The 23,974-nt window shown below is 30.3% G+C and overlaps 1 protein-coding gene across 1 annotated transcript in view; it reads left to right on the plus strand.

Moving 5' to 3' along the window:
• Positions 1 to 212: 212 nt before the first annotated feature.
• Positions 213 to 23,974, plus strand: part of LOC145305349 (cell adhesion molecule Dscam1-like) — a 170,263-nt gene continuing 146,501 nt past the window's right edge. Inside the window, exons 1-11 of the mRNA XM_080146966.1 lie at positions 213 to 298; positions 852 to 936; positions 6,394 to 6,472; positions 7,413 to 7,504; positions 7,826 to 7,916; positions 12,144 to 12,197; positions 14,745 to 14,799; positions 15,501 to 15,558; positions 21,104 to 21,218; positions 21,909 to 21,976; positions 22,555 to 22,606. Coding sequence (XP_080003092.1) covers positions 885 to 936; positions 6,394 to 6,472; positions 7,413 to 7,504; positions 7,826 to 7,916; positions 12,144 to 12,197; positions 14,745 to 14,799; positions 15,501 to 15,558; positions 21,104 to 21,218; positions 21,909 to 21,976; positions 22,555 to 22,606 — 716 coding nt within the window. The 5' untranslated portion in view covers positions 213 to 298; positions 852 to 884. The remainder of the gene's footprint in view (positions 299 to 851; positions 937 to 6,393; positions 6,473 to 7,412; positions 7,505 to 7,825; positions 7,917 to 12,143; positions 12,198 to 14,744; positions 14,800 to 15,500; positions 15,559 to 21,103; positions 21,219 to 21,908; positions 21,977 to 22,554; positions 22,607 to 23,974) is intronic.

Raw genomic sequence — 23,974 nt, forward strand, 5'->3', positions numbered from 1 at the left:
ATCTATTTTCCCGTATGGTTTTAAAACCAATTAATATTTGGTGGATTAGAACCGGATATCAGCCATACTGAAAAATTATGTCTAACATCGTATTATATCCAATTTTCTATGAATATAAAAATGTACAATCGTTAGATTAAAACCAGTTTTTTTAGCCAGTGCCTTCGGCATACAATACGAGGCGTGAAATAACTATTCTGTATTTCATTTTTCAGAAAAAAAATGTATTACTAGAAAAAGAAAGGTTATTGTAGTGGTTTACAGAAGGCTGTGTGAAAGATGTAGCCAAATAATCTAGGTTATTTTCCATTTGTTATTAATCATCTGTAAGGACTTAAAAACAAATATTGAACAACCAAAGTATTTATAGATGCTATATTAGGGAAATTAAGCCTCCATCTTTTTAACAAAAGTATCCCTTTAAGCCAACTTGGCATAATGAAAGCTTAAATTCAGACATTTGTATTTATCCTATTATATAAAGTAGTAAGCCTTTTTTGTCTGTAGCGAAAGATCTTGCTAACCGCTGAACCGATTGGGTTCTCCTTAACAGGGTATCTTCTTATAGGTCCCATGTTTAAAAAACAAACATTTAAAGTGACACTAGAGGCCTCTAGGGGCGTAGCCGCTAATATTTAATAAACTAGTTGGTTGGACCAAACCTTTGTGGCGATTTTCTTAGTAGGGTTCTCATACCCATCCCAAACATAAAATAAAACTTGCCAATGACCTATATGAACCTTCCCTAAATAGGAAAACCAAATTGGATTTGAAGATTTTAGGACAAACAAGTTCTTTTTTTCTGAATTAAGACAAAAATGGAAAATATGAAAATCCGATGATAAATTTAGTGAATAAGTGAAGGAATAAAAAGTGATATAAAAATGTTGGATAGAATATTGTTTCTCAGTGTTATAGTGCTTCTTAGATGCCAAGGTAGGTCGTATTTCTCATTTATATAATACATATTAAATTGTGTTCGGTTGTAGATGGAAGTTTTTAAAATGGGGTATTCCTGTCCAGTTTTTTGTTTAGGAATGAATATTTCTTACCCGAGGGAATAAATGATGGACCGATAGGTCATCATTTATTATATGGGAATGGGTTTATATGTTTGTTTTTCCCCCGAATTGTAATATTTTTTCATTTGTTCTTTATTGTTTCACCTATTGGGACTCGTTTTGAGAGTATTAAATTTAAAGCTAATTATAAGATTAGTATCAAAACTATTTTCGTTAATTTTGGCATGTTAGAATTGTCCTATGGATTTCAAACTTTGCATGGTGATTCCTTTAGTAGTTAGGTACGATTTAGAAAGCGTAGCAACTCTATAATCATTACCAGAATGTCCGTACGTCCATTTTAAACATGTCGATTTTTTTAACAACAAATTTTCATGTGATCTAATAATCCGATTTATCTGATTTTTGGTATATTAATTCCTGGGACAACAAAGTATACTGTTATGAGCGAAGCAACTGTATAATCAAGTTCTAAAAATGTAAGTATGTTCATAAACATTATCCTGTATTCAGCAGTTTTTCAACAAATTTACTTACAATTTTGGTTCGACTTTTATACATTTATATTTTGATTATTCAGTTCTGACACTATACAAATGTTAATGTCCGTTTGTCCTACCGTTTCAGTGCTTCGCTTCCATGGATGTTGTCATCCTTGTTTTTATATATTCTAAATAAGTAAAAAACAAATAAGCTAACAATATAAGGAGAAAATATTTGTATTTCATTAAAAAAAACATTAAAATAACGCATCTGATTGGCATACTTATTATAAACGTAACGTAATGACTACCATAATATTACTTTAAAGGACGTACAGATTACATGTCTAATTTAATGAGCAGCATCGCTCTTGTTCTCAATATGTAACTTACTCTTCTAATTTAATACCTTTTATTCTAAATTTCTACCTAATTTAATTTCTAATTTTAAATTAAGAATGAGAAAAGGAAAATTTACTTAGTTTTGAATAATTTAGTTAGCAGGGTGTGCTTGCATTTTAGCAGATTTTTTCATATTTGAATGGCTGCTTAAAGTAAAATAGTTTAAACACATTGAAAAAAGCACAAAATAGCTAAGAAAAAAATTTAAAATAGCATAAGTGCACAAAAAAAGCACTTTAAGTATATTTTATTCACGCATTTTATTTGCAACCATGTATTGTATATAAAATTTATAATATGTTTTTTTTACTTTTTGTATAGTTATTATATGTATGATAAAACTTTTTTTACTCCATGTTTTGGCTTTAGTGTTAAGAACATCTGTTTAAAATTCTTTTTATAGACATTATGATAAAAACGTACACCGACAAACGTTCCAGGAGACAAACTCATTAAGAAAACGCTCTATGATCTTTTCAGAAATTAGTAATAAAAAAAATCTTCTAAAATTTGAGGTCAAAATTCACCAACAGTATAACAATGTAACAAATTTGATATGGCTATATACAATATTGGGTTTGTTGGTTTGAACGGCCTTTAGCAGAAACATGCATATAACATCTATACACATGTATGTAAGCCAGGAAGGTGATAGACAATGTTGGTTATATTTATTCTACATCCCTTTCTTTCCCCTACACCACATCTTTTATCTATAATACAAAGTAGCTTGATGTCTGTCCGTTCGTCAGTCCCTTAATATCTCGGTAGCTACAGAACCGATCGGATTCTACTCTTCAGGGAATATAACTTCTGGTCCTGTGGTGGTTTTAGGCTATTTTCTTGGGGGATGGGACACCCTCAATCCCCCCCCCTAATTTTTTTATTATTTGAAATTAGTAATTGCATCTCCAGAGGTACTTAATTTTTTTTTTTTTCTTTAATTATTTGAAATTAGTGGAGACATCTCCAGAGGTACTTAATTTTTTTTTGGTTACATCTTGGGGTAAAGCCCCTGGAGGCTAGGGGCGAAGCCGCTAGTCTTTAAATAAACTGAATGAGGCGGTTTTTGCTGAAATGTAGAATCCATGTGTGACGAATTTCTCGACTTTGGATTTCCCAATTGTAAAGGTCTTTTAAAGATTCTGGAAGGTTTTAATCTATTTTGAATTAGGTATACCCACCCACCTTCTATTAAACCATCCTAAAAATTATTTATTTTTGTTTATTTTTAGTTGTAAAATATAAGGTACTTCACCAGGAAGATTAATTTATCATCGTTTGTCCTATCCCTGTCTGTATTTATAACTATGTTATCACCCTATTTATAAAGGAACAATGAGAAATATTAATTTATCGTCCATTGTATTATCCCTATAACTATGTATTACAAACCTCTTAATCTGACAATTAGTTAAAAATCAATTTATCGTTCATTGCCAAATCCCTATATGCCTGTATGTATGTATAACTATATTATCAACCTATTTATATAGGAACTGTGCGAAACATTAATTTATCGTCCATTGTATTATCCCTATAACTATGTATTACAAACCTCTTAATCTGAAAATTAGTTTAAAATCAATTTATCGTTCATTGCCATATCCCTATATTCATGTATGCATGTATTATTAACCTATTTATATAAGGAACTGTGCGAAACATTAATTTATCGTCCATTGTCAAATCCCTATATCCCTGGCTGTATGTATAACTATATTACTAACCTATTTATGGCAATTCCTTTTCAACATTTTATTCTGAAAAGAGTAAAAGGAATGAAAACCACGGAACTCCAAAAATGGCATAAAACATTCCTATTTAAGAATTTGTATAATTTACAGTGCTACAGTTTTTGTTTATCTGCCCTTCACTCTTATTCGTTCGCTGTTTATCTTTTTTCTCTTTCTTTCTTTCTCTCTTTTTTTCTTTTTCTTATCATCTTTATTTCTTTCCTTCAATTTAAAAAAAAATTACATGTACTTTTTCTATTATTGTATGGACCATTTTAAAGATAGTTTTAAAAAATATAATTTGCAGTTATAAATTCATAATTGAACTGAATAAATTATTAAATGGCAAACAATTTTGCCTTCCAGTTTTCCTCAGCTCAAAATTTTTTGTTGTAAAATATCTTGTTTTGAATTAGGAGTAACTCAATTTTAGAAACGAAAAATATACAATTTAATTATGTTTGAAAAGTTAGATTTTCCATTTCTGAAATATTTTTCACAATTTTGGGAGAAAAAAATTTGTTTCCTTATATATTTTAAAACAGATAAAACCATATCAAAGATCTTTATAATAAATGCTCAAACGGTCAGACAAACGGTCAGAGAGTTTACATGGTTTTTGAAAAAAATAAGGACATTTACCTATGGCGCCAAATTCCAAATATTTTTATGTGGGGATCAAATTAAAAACTTCTTTTCTTTCCTCCCTTGGACATCCTTGTTGGACATCTGGATAGCCCTAGAATTATATACCCAGTGATCTAAAGTAAACCCGCGACCGTGGCTCAACACGCAGCGCATCCGCTCGTCGCCGGGAAGGTGATAGGATCGAATCTCGGTCCGACACCGCGTCAAAACTAAAGACGTTAAAAATGGTTCCTACTGCTGCTATGTCAGATGCGCGACATAAATAGTTAGAGTAGGGGGAATACCTTGTCCCAAAACAGGCGCAACTCACTATCATGCACAGTTAGGACTTCTCAGACAAAGGTCGTGCAATCAAAGGGTTGGTTGTCTGATGGGCAAATGGACGCTTTACACCGCAATCATAGGGCTTAGGGCTGACAACCCTATCCCATGTCCAGAAACACTGACAAATTGTCAGCGGCCTATGCTCCCCCTGTGGAGTGAAAAGGGCTTGTTACTGTTTATACTGTTACTGATATAAAGTGATAAGACAATGGTCGATAAATTGATCCTTCATCTCCAATCATCTTACACATTTGTAGTAGTTGAAACGTTTGGACACTCAACTTAATGAACAACCAAATCAAGATTAAATAAAAGTCCCAAAGTTGTTAAGCTAACGAATAAGAAAACATTATAATAAAACTTTGGGGACTAGTATAATAACAGCCCAATATCCCCTCCCTGTTTTATACCAGAAATAAAATTTGTTGGGGAATTGTTTAATGTTGAACTTTTTGCATTGAATTAGCATAATTTTTAGATAAATTCTGGTGAAAATTATTTTAATAGCTCAGACAATCAAATTACTTGGATTTAGAACCTTGTTATGCCTTCAAAGGGTTAAATAGATGGATAGATAGATAGCTGGGAGGGAGGGGACATTATTGGACTGTACATTACACTGGTACCCAAAGTTTTATAATTCAATTATCTATTTCGTTGGCCTAAATACTTTAGGTACTGTTATTTAATTATGATTCGTAGTGTGTCCAAACTTTTTAACCAATAATTTTTCTCTGCAGAAGAGGAAATTTAGTTGATCATCATTGGGGATGTATATCAATTTATCGTTTTTTGTCTTATCGCTTAAATTCCCTTAAAGTGTCGACTATTTTGAGGAATCCACTTTCCCGAAGATAAAGTGTTATTTTTTTTTAAAGTTTTAGATTTTCCAAATATAAATTTAGGGTGTTTTAAATACCCTTCATCCCTTTTCATCCCTTTTCATCCCTTTTTAATCTGTCCCTTGTGTTCGCAGCCCTAAACTTCCTCATTGGGGTGTATAGTTGTTCCCTGAAAAGCTAGGGTTGAAGATACTTTCTGTATTCCTAAATTTGAGAACATATGCAAATCTGATTTCAAAGTTTTAACTTTTCTCCGTAAAAATTTAGGATTTGTGGTGTCCTTACAAACCAATCAAATCATATGATAAATTAGCATGATATTTGGATATAAGATCTCAGAAACGGCAGAGAAGAAATTGTTAAAGCTTAGTAATCATTCTTGGTGGTATAGGGGAAGGGGGAGAGGTAAAACACCAACTAAACTCCCCTTAGGCAATGCAAATATATGTAATTTGTATAGACATTTGATTATAACTTTAATGTTAAAGCTTGCATCAACACATAAACATTTTGAATTTTCATGAAATTTTGTACTTTGGTATTATTCGAGAATAGTAATACAATACTTTTATGTTAAAATATATTCACTTTAAGTACATAACGAAATTAGGTAAATAAGACCAGAAACGGTTGTAACAAGCAACTATGCAGCTATATTAATAGTTAAACGATAATGAATTAGAGAATATAAATAAACAATTATCTACAATGGCTAGTTAAAGTAAGGGTAGATAGGTAGAAATTTCAAATAAAAGTCAGGAGTAGAGAGATAAAATAAAAGGGAAAATTAATAAAATAATAAAATAAATGATTCTTTTAAAACTTCCAAGAGTATCATGTATTTTATTTATAATAAATTTCCGCGTTACATAATTGATATTTTTTAAGGTGGTTATAATTGTTTTATTTAAATCAGCTATCAAGGTTATTTATTCAGGTTTGAATTTACTGAATGTTGCTCATGGTCCCTCATTTGTCAATGAACCCCCACTCAAAGTCATCCTTTCAAATAACAGGTAATGTTTTAGTAGCAAGCCTTCTATACAAATATATATGCTATTTTTTAGTAAAAGTAGGAAAATTATGCCATATTGTAACACAACATAGCCCCCATAGTCATATTTTTTATTGTTTTTGTTTCAACTAAGATCTTTAAAATTCTTAACACTATGGCTAAAGGCCCACTGTTTTAGTTTCTTGTCAAAACATCTAATGATTGATAAGAATTAAGTACCCCTTTTTAAATAGAGTGCTAGAAAGATTAGTACTAGAATTAGTGGATGTTTTTATTGGATGATTTTTTCTCATTGTTTTTAATGTTTATTTAAACATTGCAACAGCTATGCATATGTTTGCAAATTTTTTAATCCTTGAGTTTAACATTATCAATGTTTTTGGATAGTAGTGGAAAATTTCCTCAATGTTTTTAAGCCTATTCTTATATAAAATTATCAGTTAAACTGCGGTTCATGGTAAAATATTCCTAGTAATGGATATTTCTAAAAATCTATGAATTTTAAAGGCTGCTAGCTGCCAAACAGCTGAACATACAGATCATGCCTGCACACTGTTTTAAGCAGCATAAAAAGGCCTACAAATAATCTGGAAAAGCCATAAATCAATAATGCATAATTATCTTGCAGTGCAGAGAAATGCGCAAAAAAGTCATATTTTACACGATTTTTCTTCAGTGAAGCTTTCCCTGTGCATCATTGGATCTTGGCTATTCCAGATTATTTGTAGGCCTTTTTATGCCGCTTAAAACAGTGTGCGGGCATGATCTGTATGTTCAGCTGTTTGGCAGCTAGCAGCCTTTAAAATTCATAGATTTTTGGAAATATTTGTTAGCAGAAATATTTTACTGTGAACTGCAGTTGATCCAAATTATCTATTCAGAAGTTTACCAATAACAGAGCTTGGTGGGTTGGTAACTATTATGTATATCTATCTATTTAGTGGAGGAAGTATACCCTGTTCAGCCCATGGTGATCCAGCACCATTAATTTCATGGCTTGATGGATCTGAACAACCTTTGAAGGAAATAAAAGGTGAGTACAGATCTTGAAGAGCACATCTAATTTGTAACTTTGTTCACACACTTAAGGAAATTGAATAAGATTTTGTTATTTGACTAATTACCTGTATTTAGGACCTAAAAAAAAAAATCTGAGTTACCTATCCTCTCAGCTTTAATCATTGCTAGATTTTTAAAATTAAAATTTGACAAGCCCCAAATTTTTTATCAATTAGTCATTTAAAACAAGTTTTTTGAACATATAATTATCTCATTTTTTGTATATCCCAATTATAAGTGCAAATTTTGATGATTTTAATACAAATAATTATGTATAATGTTGTCTAATATTTAGGTCTAAGAGAAATTCTGAGGAATGGAACGCTGTGGTTTCCTCCATTTAGTGCCAGTGAATATACTTCTAGAATACATGATCAACAATATAGGTAAACTCAAAAGTAATAAATAGTTTTTGATATCAAGTTTTTAATCAAATTTTAAAATTTTTGATCAAAATTTCAAGTTTTTATTAACAATATTAGCAATTAACAGTAGCATTAATTAGTTTTTTAGTTTTATATTATATACAATAATAAAATTAATTAATGTCCACAAAAAAGACAATTTAAGTATTTATAATATTAATTTAGTTTTTAAAATTTCTATAACTTACAGTTTTTTTACACTTATACATAATCTAATGATTGTCATCAAATTTGTATTGATATACGGCAATAAAGAAAAAAACTAAAAACATCTTTACCCTAGAATGTGCATTCTATAACTTATAGACAAGTGTCAGTCAGCATACAGTCTGGCAGTCATTGACCTCATTATACAGTTGCTGTGCTATTAAATAGGACATTTTATTTAAGTTTATAAAATCATATTATAACTTGTTCCATACAATAAATGCATTTGAGATTACTTTTAAATTTTACAATGTTTTTGTTTTACGCTTAAAATTTATGCAATATCTATTACCAAAAAGTTGACCTTTGTTTTTAATAACATTGATGTTTTTAAATAAGTAGGTATGATATATATGACAATAAGGACAATTTTGTCCAATAACAGTTATTCAAAAATAAGCTAAAGCATTTTAATGATCTAATAAAAGGTAAATATATTTATAGTGAAAAATAAGCGTAATTGTATCCACAAGTATTGAAACAAGAATAAGCTAATATTTTTATACTAGTGAATCGGTGGTGCAGGCACCACCTAAAAAATTATATTCTACGTTATATCACTTCTGAATATTAACCCTATTCTTCCATTTACCTATCCCTGACTATTAACCTTTTTTCTTCCATTGACCTATCCCCGACTATTAACCTTTTTTTCTTCCATTGACCTATCCCCAACTATTAACCTTTTATTCTTCCATTGGCCTATCCCCAACTATTAAACTTTTGTCTTCCATTGACCTATCCCCGACTATTAATTTTCTTTTCTTCCATTGACCTATCCCCGACTATTAACCTTTTTTCTTCCATTGACCTATCCCCGACTATTAATCATTTTTCTTCCATTGAGTATCCCCGACTATTAATCATTTTTCTTCCATTGACCTATCCCCGACTATTAACTTTTTTTCTTCCATTGACCTATCCCCTACTATTAACTTTTTTTCTTCCATTGACCTATCCCCGACTATTAACTTTTTTTCTTCCATTGACCTATCCCCGACTATTAACTTTTTTCTTCCATTTCCATTGACCTATCCCCGACTATTAACTTTTTTTCTTCCATTGACCTATCCCCGACTATTAATCATTTTTCTTCCATTGACCTATCCCCGACTATTAACCTTTTTTTCTTCCATTGAGCTATCCCTGAATATTAACCTTTTTTTCTTCCATTGACCTATCCCCGACTATTAATCATTTTTCTTCCATTGACCTATCCCCGACTATTAATCATTTTTCTTCCATTGACCTATCCCCGACTATTAATCTTATTTCTTCCATTGACCTATCCCTCAATCTCTCTCTCTCCGAACCGTACTACAAATCAAGTTACTCATAAAGATTACTACGACTTTTATAGTTTCGTTTATTCATCATTTTTTAAAGATTTAATGTCCCTCTCTCTCTCACTTTCCTTTTCTTCCGTCTTTATTTTAATTTCATTATTTTTATTTAAAACCGTATTTATAATTTTGTCTCTCTTTCTTTAAAATATTTTAGTATCCTAATGTTTTTTGTTTAAAACTATCGTCCTGAAAGGGTTAAACTATTTAGCTAAATGTTAAATTTTAGTTTAATATCTGAACACATTCGGGCGCGTCGCTAGTATCATATTATATTAAAACTTAGTTTTCCTTGATTTTCTATATTATAAACTTAAATTTTCTATTTTATGAATAGAAATTTAATACTTCAATATAATTTGAATAGCAACATGAAATAAAAAATTTAATTTATTCTTCATAGAGTAAAATAATGGGTCTTATCATTCTGGTCATTGAGAGTTTATTATTGATTATTGAACCAGTATGAGTTTTTAACATCTGACCTTTGGAAAACTTGAGCTCATTTATAGACATTTATTTCCTATATAGATCTGTCATGGATCTTGATGCAATATAGCAGGCCGTTTTGTAAATGTTAAAAATTGGAAGATTTCATTAAATAAAAGTAATCGCAAATATAAGTATTAAATAAAATATGGAAATTTGATTTAGTAAGGTAAATTATTTAACAAGTTAATTTTATTGCTACAAGCTTTATTTACGAGCTAGCGGCTACACCCCTATCATCTAGGGGCTCTCTATTTAAAGGGGCTAAGATTGGCTTTAAAAATAGCTGATTACCATCTAAAGACTTATATCTAAAAAAAATTAAGTAACCTAAAATCATCATAGAACCTATGTAAAGCTTACCTAAAACAGATAACCCAAACGGTTCAGTTGTTATAGTGATCTTTAGCTTCAGACAAAAATACCTTACTTCTTTAGGTGATAGAATTATTTTCCTTTTTATTAAACACTTGTATTAAACAATAATAGCTTCAATGTTTTTGAATATTTTATTTTTCCATATTTTAATCTACCACCAAGGTTACGCAGAATATTATGACTAGCAGTTTATTTTCACTTGATCTATCTATCTATTTCTCTCTTTGTGAATAAATCAGGGAGGGAGGGGACACTAGACTATCATTTACACTTGTACCCAAAGTTTTGTAATAAAGTTTTCTCATTCGTCAGCTAAAAACTTAAATTTTATGTTGGTGTCTGAACGTATTAACCAACATGTTTAATCTTCAGAAGGGATTAATTGTCTTAATAATTATTAGGGTTGCCAGCAAATTACCGTTCATTGTCTTATCCCTTTAGATCCCTGGAATGAATAGGCAATTGAATATCAAGAACAATATAATTCCTAACAGTGATAGAAATTTGAGAAAATATTTTCTGTCTTTGTTAGCTTAAATCTATTATTGGAAATATATTAACATTTCAAATTTTAATTAACTAAACTACCAATTTAGAATATCGTATTTTGGGGGATAGATAGGTTTATCTTCCATTGTTAAATCCCTGTGTAAAACAACATCAAAACATGTTACTATACAATAATGACAACTTCCATAAATTTATCAACATCAATTTATTGTAAAATTGAATGAATACAAGATACTGTTTATAGTTATACTTACAACTTTAGAACTTGATTATAAATTAAAAATTGTTTCTTGTTGTCCTAGGAATCATGTTTTGATCTAACAGTTGTGATTATATAAAAGTTTTGCTTATAAAAAGTTTAAATAATGTCAAACTAAAATGCAAAAGAGAAAAAAACTTGAACAAATATTTCAAGTTTAAATCCCAGGGTGATATTCTTCAAACATCTGGTTTAGATTCTATCATACAAGTAATAAGTTTTTTGTCTGTAGGATACCAATAACTGCTGAACCGATATGGTTCTTCTCTGTAGTGAAGTTTATAATAGGTACAGTGAAGGTTTTTTAACTTATCTCCTCTATCCAAATAAAAAAAGCTTTAAAATCAGACAGTAGGAGAAATAATTATAAACACTTGTAGAGTGTCAGACCTTACTTTTTTAGGACTTGGTTATAGAGATGCTTAACTTATAATATTATTCCTCGTTGTCATAAGAATCCTAATAGCATCACATAACATGAGGCATTGTTGTTGTCAAATTCCATTGCAGGCTGAAAACTTCTTGGTATATTTAGTGAATTCGACAAGCTGACTATAATTTCTAGAAACATGATACTGCATATTCTATTAAATTTACAATAAAATATTTCTTTATAATTTTATTTTTTTATAAAGGAATCAGACAAATTTTAAAACTGTATTAAATAAAATGTTAGTTGATTTGTATTGAATGGTTTCATCAAAAACCTGCAAAAATCAATTTAAGAATATTCTACATAAAATCTCAAACTAATGAAATTAGAATAAACCTGTATATGAAATTATGTGAAATTATATAAATTTATCTCTTTTCAAAGACACATAGAAACAATTTCATTTTTTTAAAGAGTTGAGCAAATTAATCCCCCCTTTAAAAAAAAAATTTCAGATTCTTCGTGAAGCCTTACCATACCATTATTAAAAACTGTCATCATTAATGCTTTTTAATCAAAATTGAAATAAATTTTATTGACTCCTTTGGTTTATTTTCTTTTAATTTTAGGTGTATGGCAAGCAATGAAGGTGGTACAATTGTAAGCAGACACGTTAGCGTAAGGTAAGCCAAAAGAATTGTTTATCGCATCGTATTATAGACTCCGCGGTTAGCAAATTTAAAAATTACAAGTTTAATTCCAACTTTCTTAAACATATTGGCCGAAGGCTCCGGCTTACAAAATGGTATTGATATTTTGATCTGATTTTATTATTCGTGAAAACTGTCTATAATACGATGAAATACATGATTTTTTAGTATAGCTAAAAACTGGTTCTCATCCAGTGGATGTTAATCGGTTTAGAAGCTACTCTGGAAAGAAAGTTATGTTAGTCTGATTCAACGAAATGTTAACTACTAGAAATATTTTTATTTAATATTCTAGGTTAGGCTAAGAAAGGATAAGGAGAGCTCTCCACGCAGGGAAAATACTTTTGTAGTAATACATGTTTTGTCTTCAATTCTTAAAATAAATAGGTTGGAGGGGGGAAGGGGGGGGGGTCGTGTTAATTCGTCGATTATCCATATGAGATATTTTGAGAAGTCAATGGTGTTTAAATTCATCATCACGTTTATTTCTCCAAATAACCAATCTATAAGGGATAGTTTCGCAAATAAAAACTGGAGGACAGTTTTATATATATATATTATTGTCTTAAACCTGTATATAAACAGAGAATAAGAATAGTTATTTCTCGTATCGTATTATAAACGGCTTTCCGCGGATATAGAATGTACAATTATGAGATTAAAACTAGTTTTTTTAGCCCCGTGGTGCCGAAGGCACCGGCTAAAAAAAACTAGTTTTAATCTTGTGATTGTACATTTCTATATTTGTAGAAAACTGGATATAATACGATGCTAGACATACTTTTTTCGTATGGATGAGAACCGGTTCCTATCCACCGGATTCGAATGAATACGAGAAAAGAGTTTTTCTCCACAAAATCAAAAACAAAAAAGTCTAGAACAAAAATAAGAAAGCAATGTTTTCTAAGACATCAAAAGAACAAATTAATTCTTAAGTATACTTCATAAAAAGTAATAAAAATATTTTTCTTCAATGGATCATTAGCCGCTATTTTTATTGAATATAACCAATCGTTCTAAAAAAAGAGGACTGCGAATGCTTTTCTTACACGCGGCAAAAAAAAAAGAAACGGCCGCGGCTGTATATGAACTACAAAATTGAAAAATCAGGGAGTAAGATATGGATAAACTGCAGCAAAATTTCCTAAATAAAAATTGCTGCTTCCGAATTGACCAATAGACTTGGCGGCTTATAACAGAAGCAGCTGCCGTACCCTGTTGTATTTTAAGACATGAAAATGATATTATTTTTATGGTTTTTGTAATATTTTTTTTATTCATAAAAATCTGTTTTAGTACGAAATATTTGTTAAACATTTTATTACAGACAATATTTGAAGAAAAAAAGGGATAAAGATTAATTTAATCATCATTGCCCTCCCCCTCCCGGCCCTGGTATTGTGTAGTTTTTGCCGTTTTGATGTTTTCCTTTTTAGATAAATCAAATTTACACAGGAAAAATAGAGAGACATTTCCTGGGTTATTTCTGCTGATATTCCCAGTATAACATGGAATAATTGTGTTGACTTATAATTTATGATTTTTGTCGACAATGTAGCAATAAATAGAAATGATCGTTGGTGATATAATTTTTTAAATGTTATTATCCAAAAACTTTATTTGAAACTAGCGGTTACGTTTTAGAGGTCTTCAGGGCACATATGAAAAGGGAGGGGTAGATTTTTATGGGATGACGAAGATACCCTTACTCATAATAGTTTAAACATTACCTGGACCTACGAAAAGCATGATTGCTAAAGGAGGAGAACCATTTTGTACAAAGACAGACACACAAAAAGACAAAAGACATTCTGTTACTTTTGTAGAATTTTGTAATAGTGAATACTATAGATATATTAACGTTATAACGTCGACATTATTGTGCATACATAAATACAATTACAATAGAAAAGACAGATAAACAAAAAACCTTACTCTGAAAGAAACTGATCCTAAATTACAATTGACCTATAAATTTTAGTTCTTTACTTTAAGACAATGCCTACAAAACCTCCCTTTTCTAATTTGGGACTTTTTACAATTTTTTTAGAGTGGAGTTACTCTAATATGAGGTTTGTAGGTACGTCTTACTATTTTAAGTTTTCTTAAGTTTTGTTTTTAAGCCAATGAAACATTTATATCGCATATAATGAATGATATCAAATGTAATCACAACTGTCAAACAATTTATGTATATTTGTTATGTGTAGAGTATAATACTGTATAATTTTATGGCATTAAACACAACCCTATACAGTCACACGGTCTTTTTTCTGAAAGTCTTAACAGTAAATGGAAATACATAGCGCCTACATACCTCCTTCCTTACTCGTGTCATACAACTAATATAATAGTGGAAAAAATCTGAGATTTTACATAAAAAGACAATGGACGATAAATCTATATACCTCACCATTGGTGACAAACAAAATCTGTAGATCCAAATTATTGGTTGTATAAGAAAGACAAGTAAATTATTTGCTTATTGACCTGATAAACTTATGACTTTTTTATTTTTAGAGCGATACTGAATGGATATGAGCTGCCCGTTTCTGTCTACAGTGTGGAGTTAGAGGTATATTTATAAGTAGCACTGCTATTCTATAATTTAGTGTATTTTTTGTGTCTTTTTCGTGTATCTCCTAACGAAACGTTGACGTAACTCGTAAAATATTTTGCCTGTCAGACCCTCTGTACTGCTTTTAAGTACTTTGAATATCTATGGAAGGAATTGGGATTTACTTGGCTGCTATATGAGATATAAAGATAAAATTTGCTGTGACTATTACAATTAAAATAAAAAGAAATAACTTTGTAGGTCATTTCCTTAGGTGTTATCGGCTACTATTTAAAATAGACTGCTAATTTTTTTTGAAGATTTCCCTTCCCTTACCAAAGATTAGCAAGTATACAACATACAGGGTCGGTCATTTTGTCGGTCAAACTACTAAAGGCATTACATAATTGTTTTTATGGTTTCCCATTATTTATCCTATCTTTATCTTTTTTTTCCTTCCTTTTTATGACAACTTTACATCCATCTGTTATTCAATTTGTCCATCCATGATTTTACAGTCTGTTTTTTTTCAACAGAACCAAAGTATTGCTTTACAAAATAATTGAAATAATTTCATCATCAATATCTTATTTTCTTTAATAGCTTAGGGCAGTTTTTAAATGAAAAAAAAATATTTAGCAAATTAAACAAATTATTCCTCAAAACAATTTTTTTAGTATTGTGGAATAAAAATTAGACCAATAAAATAACTATTTCAGGTGGGAAATACAGCTTTGCTGAGATGTGGGGTTGGACGAGACTATATCAAAGTTACAGGTAAATACTTTGTTTTAATGAAAAAATAGCATAAAACCAATCCAGGAAAAAAAACTTTACTGAAATGGAGAACTTAATCGGATCAGTGGCAAGAAAAACAAGTATGTCAACATCAGAAAGTGGCGAAGCTCATAATTTAAATTGTTTAATGATACAAAAAGAAAAAAGAAATTTCGTTTTGGATTATGATTTTCCCAGAAAATTACAGACAGCCTACTGGACCCCCAAATTTATTTGTTTGGTTGGGGGGGGGGGGGTAATCGCCCCTTTACCCCCCCCCCACCCCCTCCTGGACGTCCCTCATTGAACGAAATTTTTTCAACAAACTTGTACTTAATAGCTTAAAACCACCACAGGACCAATATGTATATACCCTGAAGAGTAGAATCCAATCGGTTCAGTGGTTACCGAGATCTTAAGCTTCAGACGGACGGACAGACGGACGGACAGACGGACGGACGGACGGACGGACGGACAGACATCAAGCTACTTTGTATTATAGATATTTGGGAATATCTATAAATACAACGTTAATATTATGCAATTTATAACTATATAATATGTAATATCTTTATTAATTGGTGTAGTTATAATTAAGGATAGATAGATAGATAAATAGACAGATAGTTGTCTAAATATATAGATATATAGATAGATAGAAAACTGTAATCATAAGTAATTAATTAGCTATATTCATAAAATATATGCGTTTACATATATTACAAAGTACAGTGTACAGTATTACATATAAATAGTATCATAATAAGAATAGTTATTCCATAAGACACGTATACAACCAAGGATGACAACATCCATGAAAGTGAAGCTATGAAACGGTAGGACAAAGGAACATTATCACTTGTAGTGTGCCAGAAATTAATAATCAGAATATAAATGTATAACAGTCGAAATAAAATTGTAAGTAAATATGTTGAAAAACTGGTTAAATACATATAGAGAGATAAAGAGTTGCTACGCTTTCCAAATCGTACCTAACTACTACAGGAATCACCATGCAAAGTTTGAAATCAATAGGACAATTCTAACATGCCTAAATTAACGAGAGAAAAAATCTATCCGTTACAGACGGAACATTAATATAGAAAAGCTTTGCTTTTAAAATTAAAATGTAAATAAAAGAACAATAAGAAATATTTTGTTACAAAATAAATGACAAATATAAAATCCATTTTACAGGCCCCACCCAAAAAAAAAAAAATAAAACCCGCAACTTAAACCCCTAACCTCCAAAAAAAATAAAGTTTGGACGTCCTTTATGAGCCTATTTTGTTTAAATATGTATCATGTGGGAGCGATGTACTCTGTAAAAAAAACCACAATCATTTTCCTTTAGAAAACCGCAAACAGACGTACCGACATTCCCATGATATAGAGTAGCCCTAATGATAAAAAGTTTGCATGTCATACATAAATATATGCATTTATGAAAGTATAAATTAATGAACCTATGGAGTTGTGCATGTTTTGGTTCAAAAACTGGACCACTTGTGTTTATTTATTTTATTAGTGTGTGTATTATTTTGCTATTAAAATTAGGGAGGGAGGTGCAATTTGGCTGTTTATGTAAGTTTTATAATAACGGTTTTTTTATTTGTTTGCTTAACAAGTTTGGGATTTTTATTGAATTTTAATTAGTCGGTTCATTAAGTGGAGTGTCCAAACAATTGTAATCTGCAGAAAAGGTAGTTTCGTGAATCATCATTGGGGATATACATGAGTTTATCGGCCATTTTCTTATCCCTTTAGGTCCATGTATTTATTTACCGAATTGTCCTTAATATTTGATAATTTATGGTCCGGTTAATGTACTCTAACTTTGAAAATCTCGTGGGTACACAAATTTATGTATTTAACAAGTTATTAACGCAATAATTACGTCATCATTAGTAAACTTTATGTTAATTAGTGCTATTCATAATCAGTTCATTATATTAAAGTAACAGGATGCCTATGTGTATGTCTGTGGGGAAAGGTAACTCCACACTCCGAAGAAAAATCGTCAAAAGAAAAAATCCCCCACCCCGCATAATAAAACATGTTTAACTTTTTCTTTTTTTAAATCTAAAGTATATGGAAGACTTATTCCCTCCCATAAGTGCACCTAGAGGCTCCATTCTAGTACAAATGAAGAATTGATTATATTTTAATAAATATTCAACTTTCAAATACTAAAAATATTGTCTTATTTACAGTAAGTGTAATGTTCAAATGTTAATGAGTAAATCATTATATAATACATATATTGCAACACAATTATATAACTAAAGATTTTTTATAAACATGATAATTTTTTTTTTTGCAATAAAGTCTAAGGAAAAAATGAAAAATTTATTTTAACAATGCTTTAAATCAATGTGTCTTTAAATTTTAATTGTCATTGACAAAAATACCATATTGTAAAATTAAAAAAGGGGACTGGGGTAATATGTTATTTTTTCATTCAGCTTTGCTATCTCTTGACATACACGTACTTGAACATTAACAGGCATGTATATAAGTGAAAATATTGTTGTAATTATGCAAGATTTGTGTAATTAAACTTGGTTAATTACCTTTATTACACACGCACAAAATTAAACACATTAACATGGCTTTAATTTTACTAAACTTTTCAAAAGTGTTCCCGCAAAACAACGATTAAAGTAGCAAAAAAGGGGAAATTTTGTTTATCATCATGGTCTTATTACTGAAGACACATCCACAAATAGGACTTACAGACAAAATTAGTGCAATTAAAGATAAGATATCTTTATAATACATATATATGCTATAAAACTGTGTCATATTAGAGACATAATGTGATGCACACTAAGATATGTAAGATGGAAAGAATTTTAATGTCAGAGGTAGATTTGAAATCTATATCAAATTTTAAGGATTTCTTACAAAATTCGTTTTTGTATAATTCTTTATCTAAAAGCGGGAATACAATTTAAGTTAATTAATTTTAACATCTGTGATTGGTGGATTGAAAACTATCGGCGCTCTGATTGGAGAAGCTTAAGTTTTGTACATCATTTAATTAAAGTGCAGGTAGTTTTCAATCCACCTATAACGGATGTCAAAATTAATTAACTTAAATTGAATTTACGTTTTTAAATAAAGAATTATACAAAAAAACGAATTTTATAAAAAAAAATCCTTACAATTTGATGCAGATTTCAAATCTACCTCTAACATTAAAATTCTTTATAAAACTTATATATCTTAATGCGCACTATCGTCAATTTTCTTGGCTTATAAAAGGCAAAATTACTTACAGCATGGACTTTTCAAATTGCCATAAAATCCAAAAGCTCAAGTTAAAATGTTGTAAACTAAGAATATAGGTTGTTTTTTTAACAAAAGAAACTACCTTACAAAAAGTCGGGAAATTTGTTTTAGTTGTTTTATAAACCCACTAAAAGTTTTTGGCTGTCCCATAACACCACGCAGCCTTCCATTGTCCCCCCCCCCCCCTGACACTCATTTCACCAGGGAGGAAGGGAACATTGGGCTGGTTATTACACTAGTCCCCAAAGTCTATTAATAAAGTTTTCTTAAGCGTTGGTATAACAACCTTGATGTATTTTATTGCATTTGATTTGTTGGTTCATTCAGTTGAGTGTCCAAATGTTTCTACCACTTATTATAATCTACAGAAGTGGATGTTTTGTGTATCATCATTAAGTAATAACCTACAGACATACAAACGTTGATTGCACGACTTTTGCCTGAATTTCCTAATTGGCCATGGTAATGAGTTGTGCCTGTTTTGGGCCAAGGTATTCCTAATAGTCTAAATATTCGCGCAACAGTAGTAACCACTTTACCGACATTAGTAATGACCAGGTTTAGCCCCGAAATTACTGCTCTTTGTCGTAGCTAAATAATATTCATTTTCTATTGACTTATCCCTATATACCAGCAAAACAGCCATACTTCATGCAAAACATAAAAGTTAAACCAACAACAAAAAGACAAATATTTTAAAACTAGAATAATTTATGTCATAAATGGCGCAGAATTAACATACTTATTGTAGTAGATTTTTGTATGAAAGTGAAGCTTTTCTTCAATTGTCCTATTGATTTCAAACATGCTGATTCCTGAGATAGTTTGGTACAATTTATAATGTGTAGCAACTTTATAATGGTTACCAAAAAGTCTATATTTCAATGATAATTTTCTAATTGTAGGAGAAGTTGAAGCAAAAGATTTATCTTGAGGTGTTCTATCCCTTTCCTTTTGTACTGCTTATTATCAGAGAGAGGGGACAACGTGCTGTTTATTACACTAGTCTCCAAAGTTTTATAATAACATTTTCTTATTCGTTGGCTTTCTAATTTCAGGGACTTTTACTGAATTTTGATTCTTTGAATTATTAAGTTGGGTGTTCAAACGTTTCATCCACTAATTTTAATCTACAGAATGGGTAATTTTGTGTATAATCATTTGGGATGAACATCAATTTATCGGCCATTGTCTAATCCCTTTAGATTCCTGATAATTATCCAACTATGCCCTGTAATTTGCTAATATTGCAAGTAATTATCAATGGGGCTTAATTAACGTTGATTTCTATTTATATTAGAGGCGTGTAGCAAGGGGTGTTTATCAATATTTCTAGTATATATTTATTAAATCAATATATCAATCTATTAAGAAGGATTTTAAAACTTCACAATGAAACGAAAAGAAATTTAAAATCTATTTATCTGAAATTCTAATAATATATATATCAAGCTTCTAACGACTTTTCCCTAAAATTAATATAGAGATTTCATCATCTATTTCTTTTTTTTTCGGAGGTAAAATTAATGTCTTACCCCCTTAGAAAAAGCCTAAAATCTTCATAGAAGATATATTCCTTAAAACTCAGAGCCTAATCGATACAGCAGTTAGTGAGATCTTATATCTATCTATCTAGGATTGTTACAAAATTACGAGGAAGCATTCTAATCTATCTACATACCAATTTATCTATCTATGCATCCATCTATTTACCTAAATATCTATCTATCTATCTAGGATGGTTACAAAACGACGAGGAGCTTCACACTGAGACTGGAAGCATTATAATCTATCTACCTATCAATTTATCTATCCATCTATATATCTATCTATTTAGGATGGTTACAAAATGACGAGGAGCTTCATACGGGTACTGGAAACATTCTAATCTATCTACCTACCAATTTACCTATCTATCTATCCATCTATCTATATATCTATCTGTCTAGGATGGCTACAAAATGACGAGTAGCTTCACACTGGTACTGGAAGCATTCTAATCTATCTACCTACCAATTTATCTATCTATATATCTACCTATTTATCTATCTATCTATCTAGGATGGCTGCAAAACGACGAGGAGCTTCACACAGGGACTTGTATAATCTACCTACTAATCAATTTATCTATCTATCTATCAACCTATCTATGTATCTATCTATCTAGGATGGTTACAAAACGACGAGGAGCTCCATACTGGTACTGGAAGCATTCTAATCTATCTATATACTTATCTATCTATCTATCTAGGATGGTTACAAAACGACGAGGAGCTCCATACTGGTACTGGAAGCATACTAATCAGCAGCCAAGGAAATCTTCATATACACAATGTGCAAAAACATCATACTGGCTATAATTATAGGTATTTACTATTTAGCTATCTTTCTTTATGTCTCATATCTTATTATATGGCTTTCTAACTATCTAACTTTTATTTTATCTATCTATCCCATTCGTTATTATCTTATTACTAATGTATTCTCTATTTATCTATTCTAATTAGTTAAAAGTACTTTAGTTTACATCATACAGTAGATTTTTATGAAATATTTACTTTATTTAGCAAATGTACATCAATTCATCTAACTATCTATCTATCTAACCAGCTATCTGTCTAGTAATTAATAAAGATAAAGTTAGTCGGCCTATCAATCAATTATCTATCTATCTTCATATAAAATTATGTTTATCTATCTATCCTTCTATTTAGATGTCGCTATAAGAATCTAGTAACTAATAAAGAGACAGTTAGTCAGCCTGCCTATCCATTATCTATCTATCTTTACATATAATAATATTTCTCGTATTCATTCAAAGCCTATTAATATTCGGCAGAGTAGAACCGGTTCTCATCAATGCGAAAAAAATTATGTCAAGGATCGTAATATAGTCAGTTTTCTACGAATATAAAAATGTACAATAATAAGATTAAAACCAGTTTTTTTAGCCCGTGCCTTCGGCTAAAATAAAACTGCTTTTAATCATTCTCCGCGGAAAGCTGTTTATAATACGGTAGGACAAATAACTATTATCTATATATCTTTCTATTTAGATGTCGCTATAAGAATCTAGTAACTAATGAAGAAAAAGTTAGTCGGCCCGGCCAAATTTTCGTTACAGGTATTTCAGAAAGCTCCTCTATAAAAGATGCTTATAGTGTTGGTATGTCCGTTAGTCTGTAAGACAGCTATATTCTATACAAACTCCAATACAAACTATAATTCTTTAATTAGATACTTCGGGATATAGTCTTTCTCGTGACAACGTCTCTTAAGGGAATATTCGTCGTATTTTCACAGTATCTTTAAGACGTTATTTATGTTATGTTAGGTGATTGCCCCGAAGGGTTAGGCAATTGGCCCAGTAGGGGCTAGAAATAAGAGAAAAGTTACAGTTTAAATACGACGAAACGCCCCTTAAAAGACGTTCCCACGAAAGGTACTATACCCTATATAAAAGTAGCAAATGTGTGCCTTAAAAAAGCTATTACATCAAATGTTGTCGAATGCTTTGCTAAGTTCAAACTGTATCTAATTTTACTTTTCAACTGTCCTAACAAATATCACAAAGTATTTAATTAAAAGCTGAAATGTCTCTAACAATGTATTTGTCAAAATATACATCAATCTGTATATCAGTTTATCTTTCAATAAATAATTTACCTATTATTCTATCAATCTATCTATCAACTTGTTTAGATCCTGTTGGTATAACCCTCTCAAGACCAGATACTCAGAACTCAGTTTACAGGTAAATATTATAATTTTTAAATCTTTGTCCGTTTTTTTTTTATTTGAATTTTTAGCAATTGGTGTAGCATATCCGCTGATTAAAACCTCTTAGCTCTCTAAAATATCCTAAATTAATTGCTTACTTATGTAGTTTTACTGCTATTAGACTAACATTATGCAGGCCATGTTAATTTTATTTTTAGATTTGAAATTATTGTTTTCATTTAATAGATTATAAATCAATATGACTTCACTAGAGCAAGTTTGTCTTTTATTACGTAGACAGTATGACCAATATTAAGCAATCAGTCTAATACAGTTTACTCTTAAAAGAAAACTTATGGACTTTTAAGACTGGGAGCAACGTTTGTTTTTTAACTGTCGGAAAAGTTGAGAAAACATACTTTTTGAGTTGGTATATCCCTCTCCCTGTGAGAAGATCCGGAAACACAAACCAATCAAGAGTGCAAAACACAAGAACAACTCTTTTTAATAATGGCGACATTTTTAGATAAATTAGCTTTACAAAGCGTCTTTAAAAATCAGCCATGTAACGTCATAAAAATGACGGATTATCCGTCTCTTTTTTTAAGAGTTTTCTTTCCCACTTCTCCTCTCATCCCTCATTTTATGACGTCACATAGCTGATTTATTGAGACACTTTGTAAAGCCTTAATTTTGACTCAAAAAAAGTAAATAACAATCAAAAGTGATATTTAATCCCTTTTATTTATATACCCTCTTTTAATTTATAATATTTTATTATTTCTAATTTATATCACTCACAGACGATAACTTGAAATTGTAAGGGGGACAGAGTGTCTCAAATTTAACCACGGACGTCATAAAAATAGGGAAACGAGAGGAGAAGTGGGAAAGAAGGTATGGATAATCCCTATTTTTTATTACGTCACATGGCTGATTTTTTAGACACTTAGTCCCCCTACCTTGAAATTTCATGTTGACTGAAGATTTTTTTCACAGAATATTAATTATAGGTATATTTCGACTATTCCAGATTAAAGATATTGATATTGACTGATATTTTTCATAATTGACTCTTTTTTTATAGTTAAAGTAATTCTTATGTCAAATCAACCGAAAATTGTTATTGAAATTATCTTATAAGACATCTATGTTAAACTCACACCATTCTGTTAACATGAAATTATGAATTATCAATGGTTTATGTCGACTGTGCAAGTTAAAATTTGTCATGTCCGTCTGATATTTGTTTCAACTGTACATCCATCATTAAACATTTTTTACTAAAATTTATTTCTTTTTATTGTGAAATTACATTCATTTTTGGATAAATATCAGAACATAAGCTTAGCACGTCTTATTTTTTTCACTTTGCTGGACTGAGGTAAAGACAGACCTAGAT

The sequence above is a fragment of the Acartia tonsa genome, chromosome 14 (genome assembly GCF_053477335.1).
Source record: "Acartia tonsa isolate MP-2025a chromosome 14, ASM5347733v1, whole genome shotgun sequence".
Taxonomy (NCBI): Eukaryota; Metazoa; Arthropoda; class Copepoda; order Calanoida; family Acartiidae; genus Acartia; species Acartia tonsa.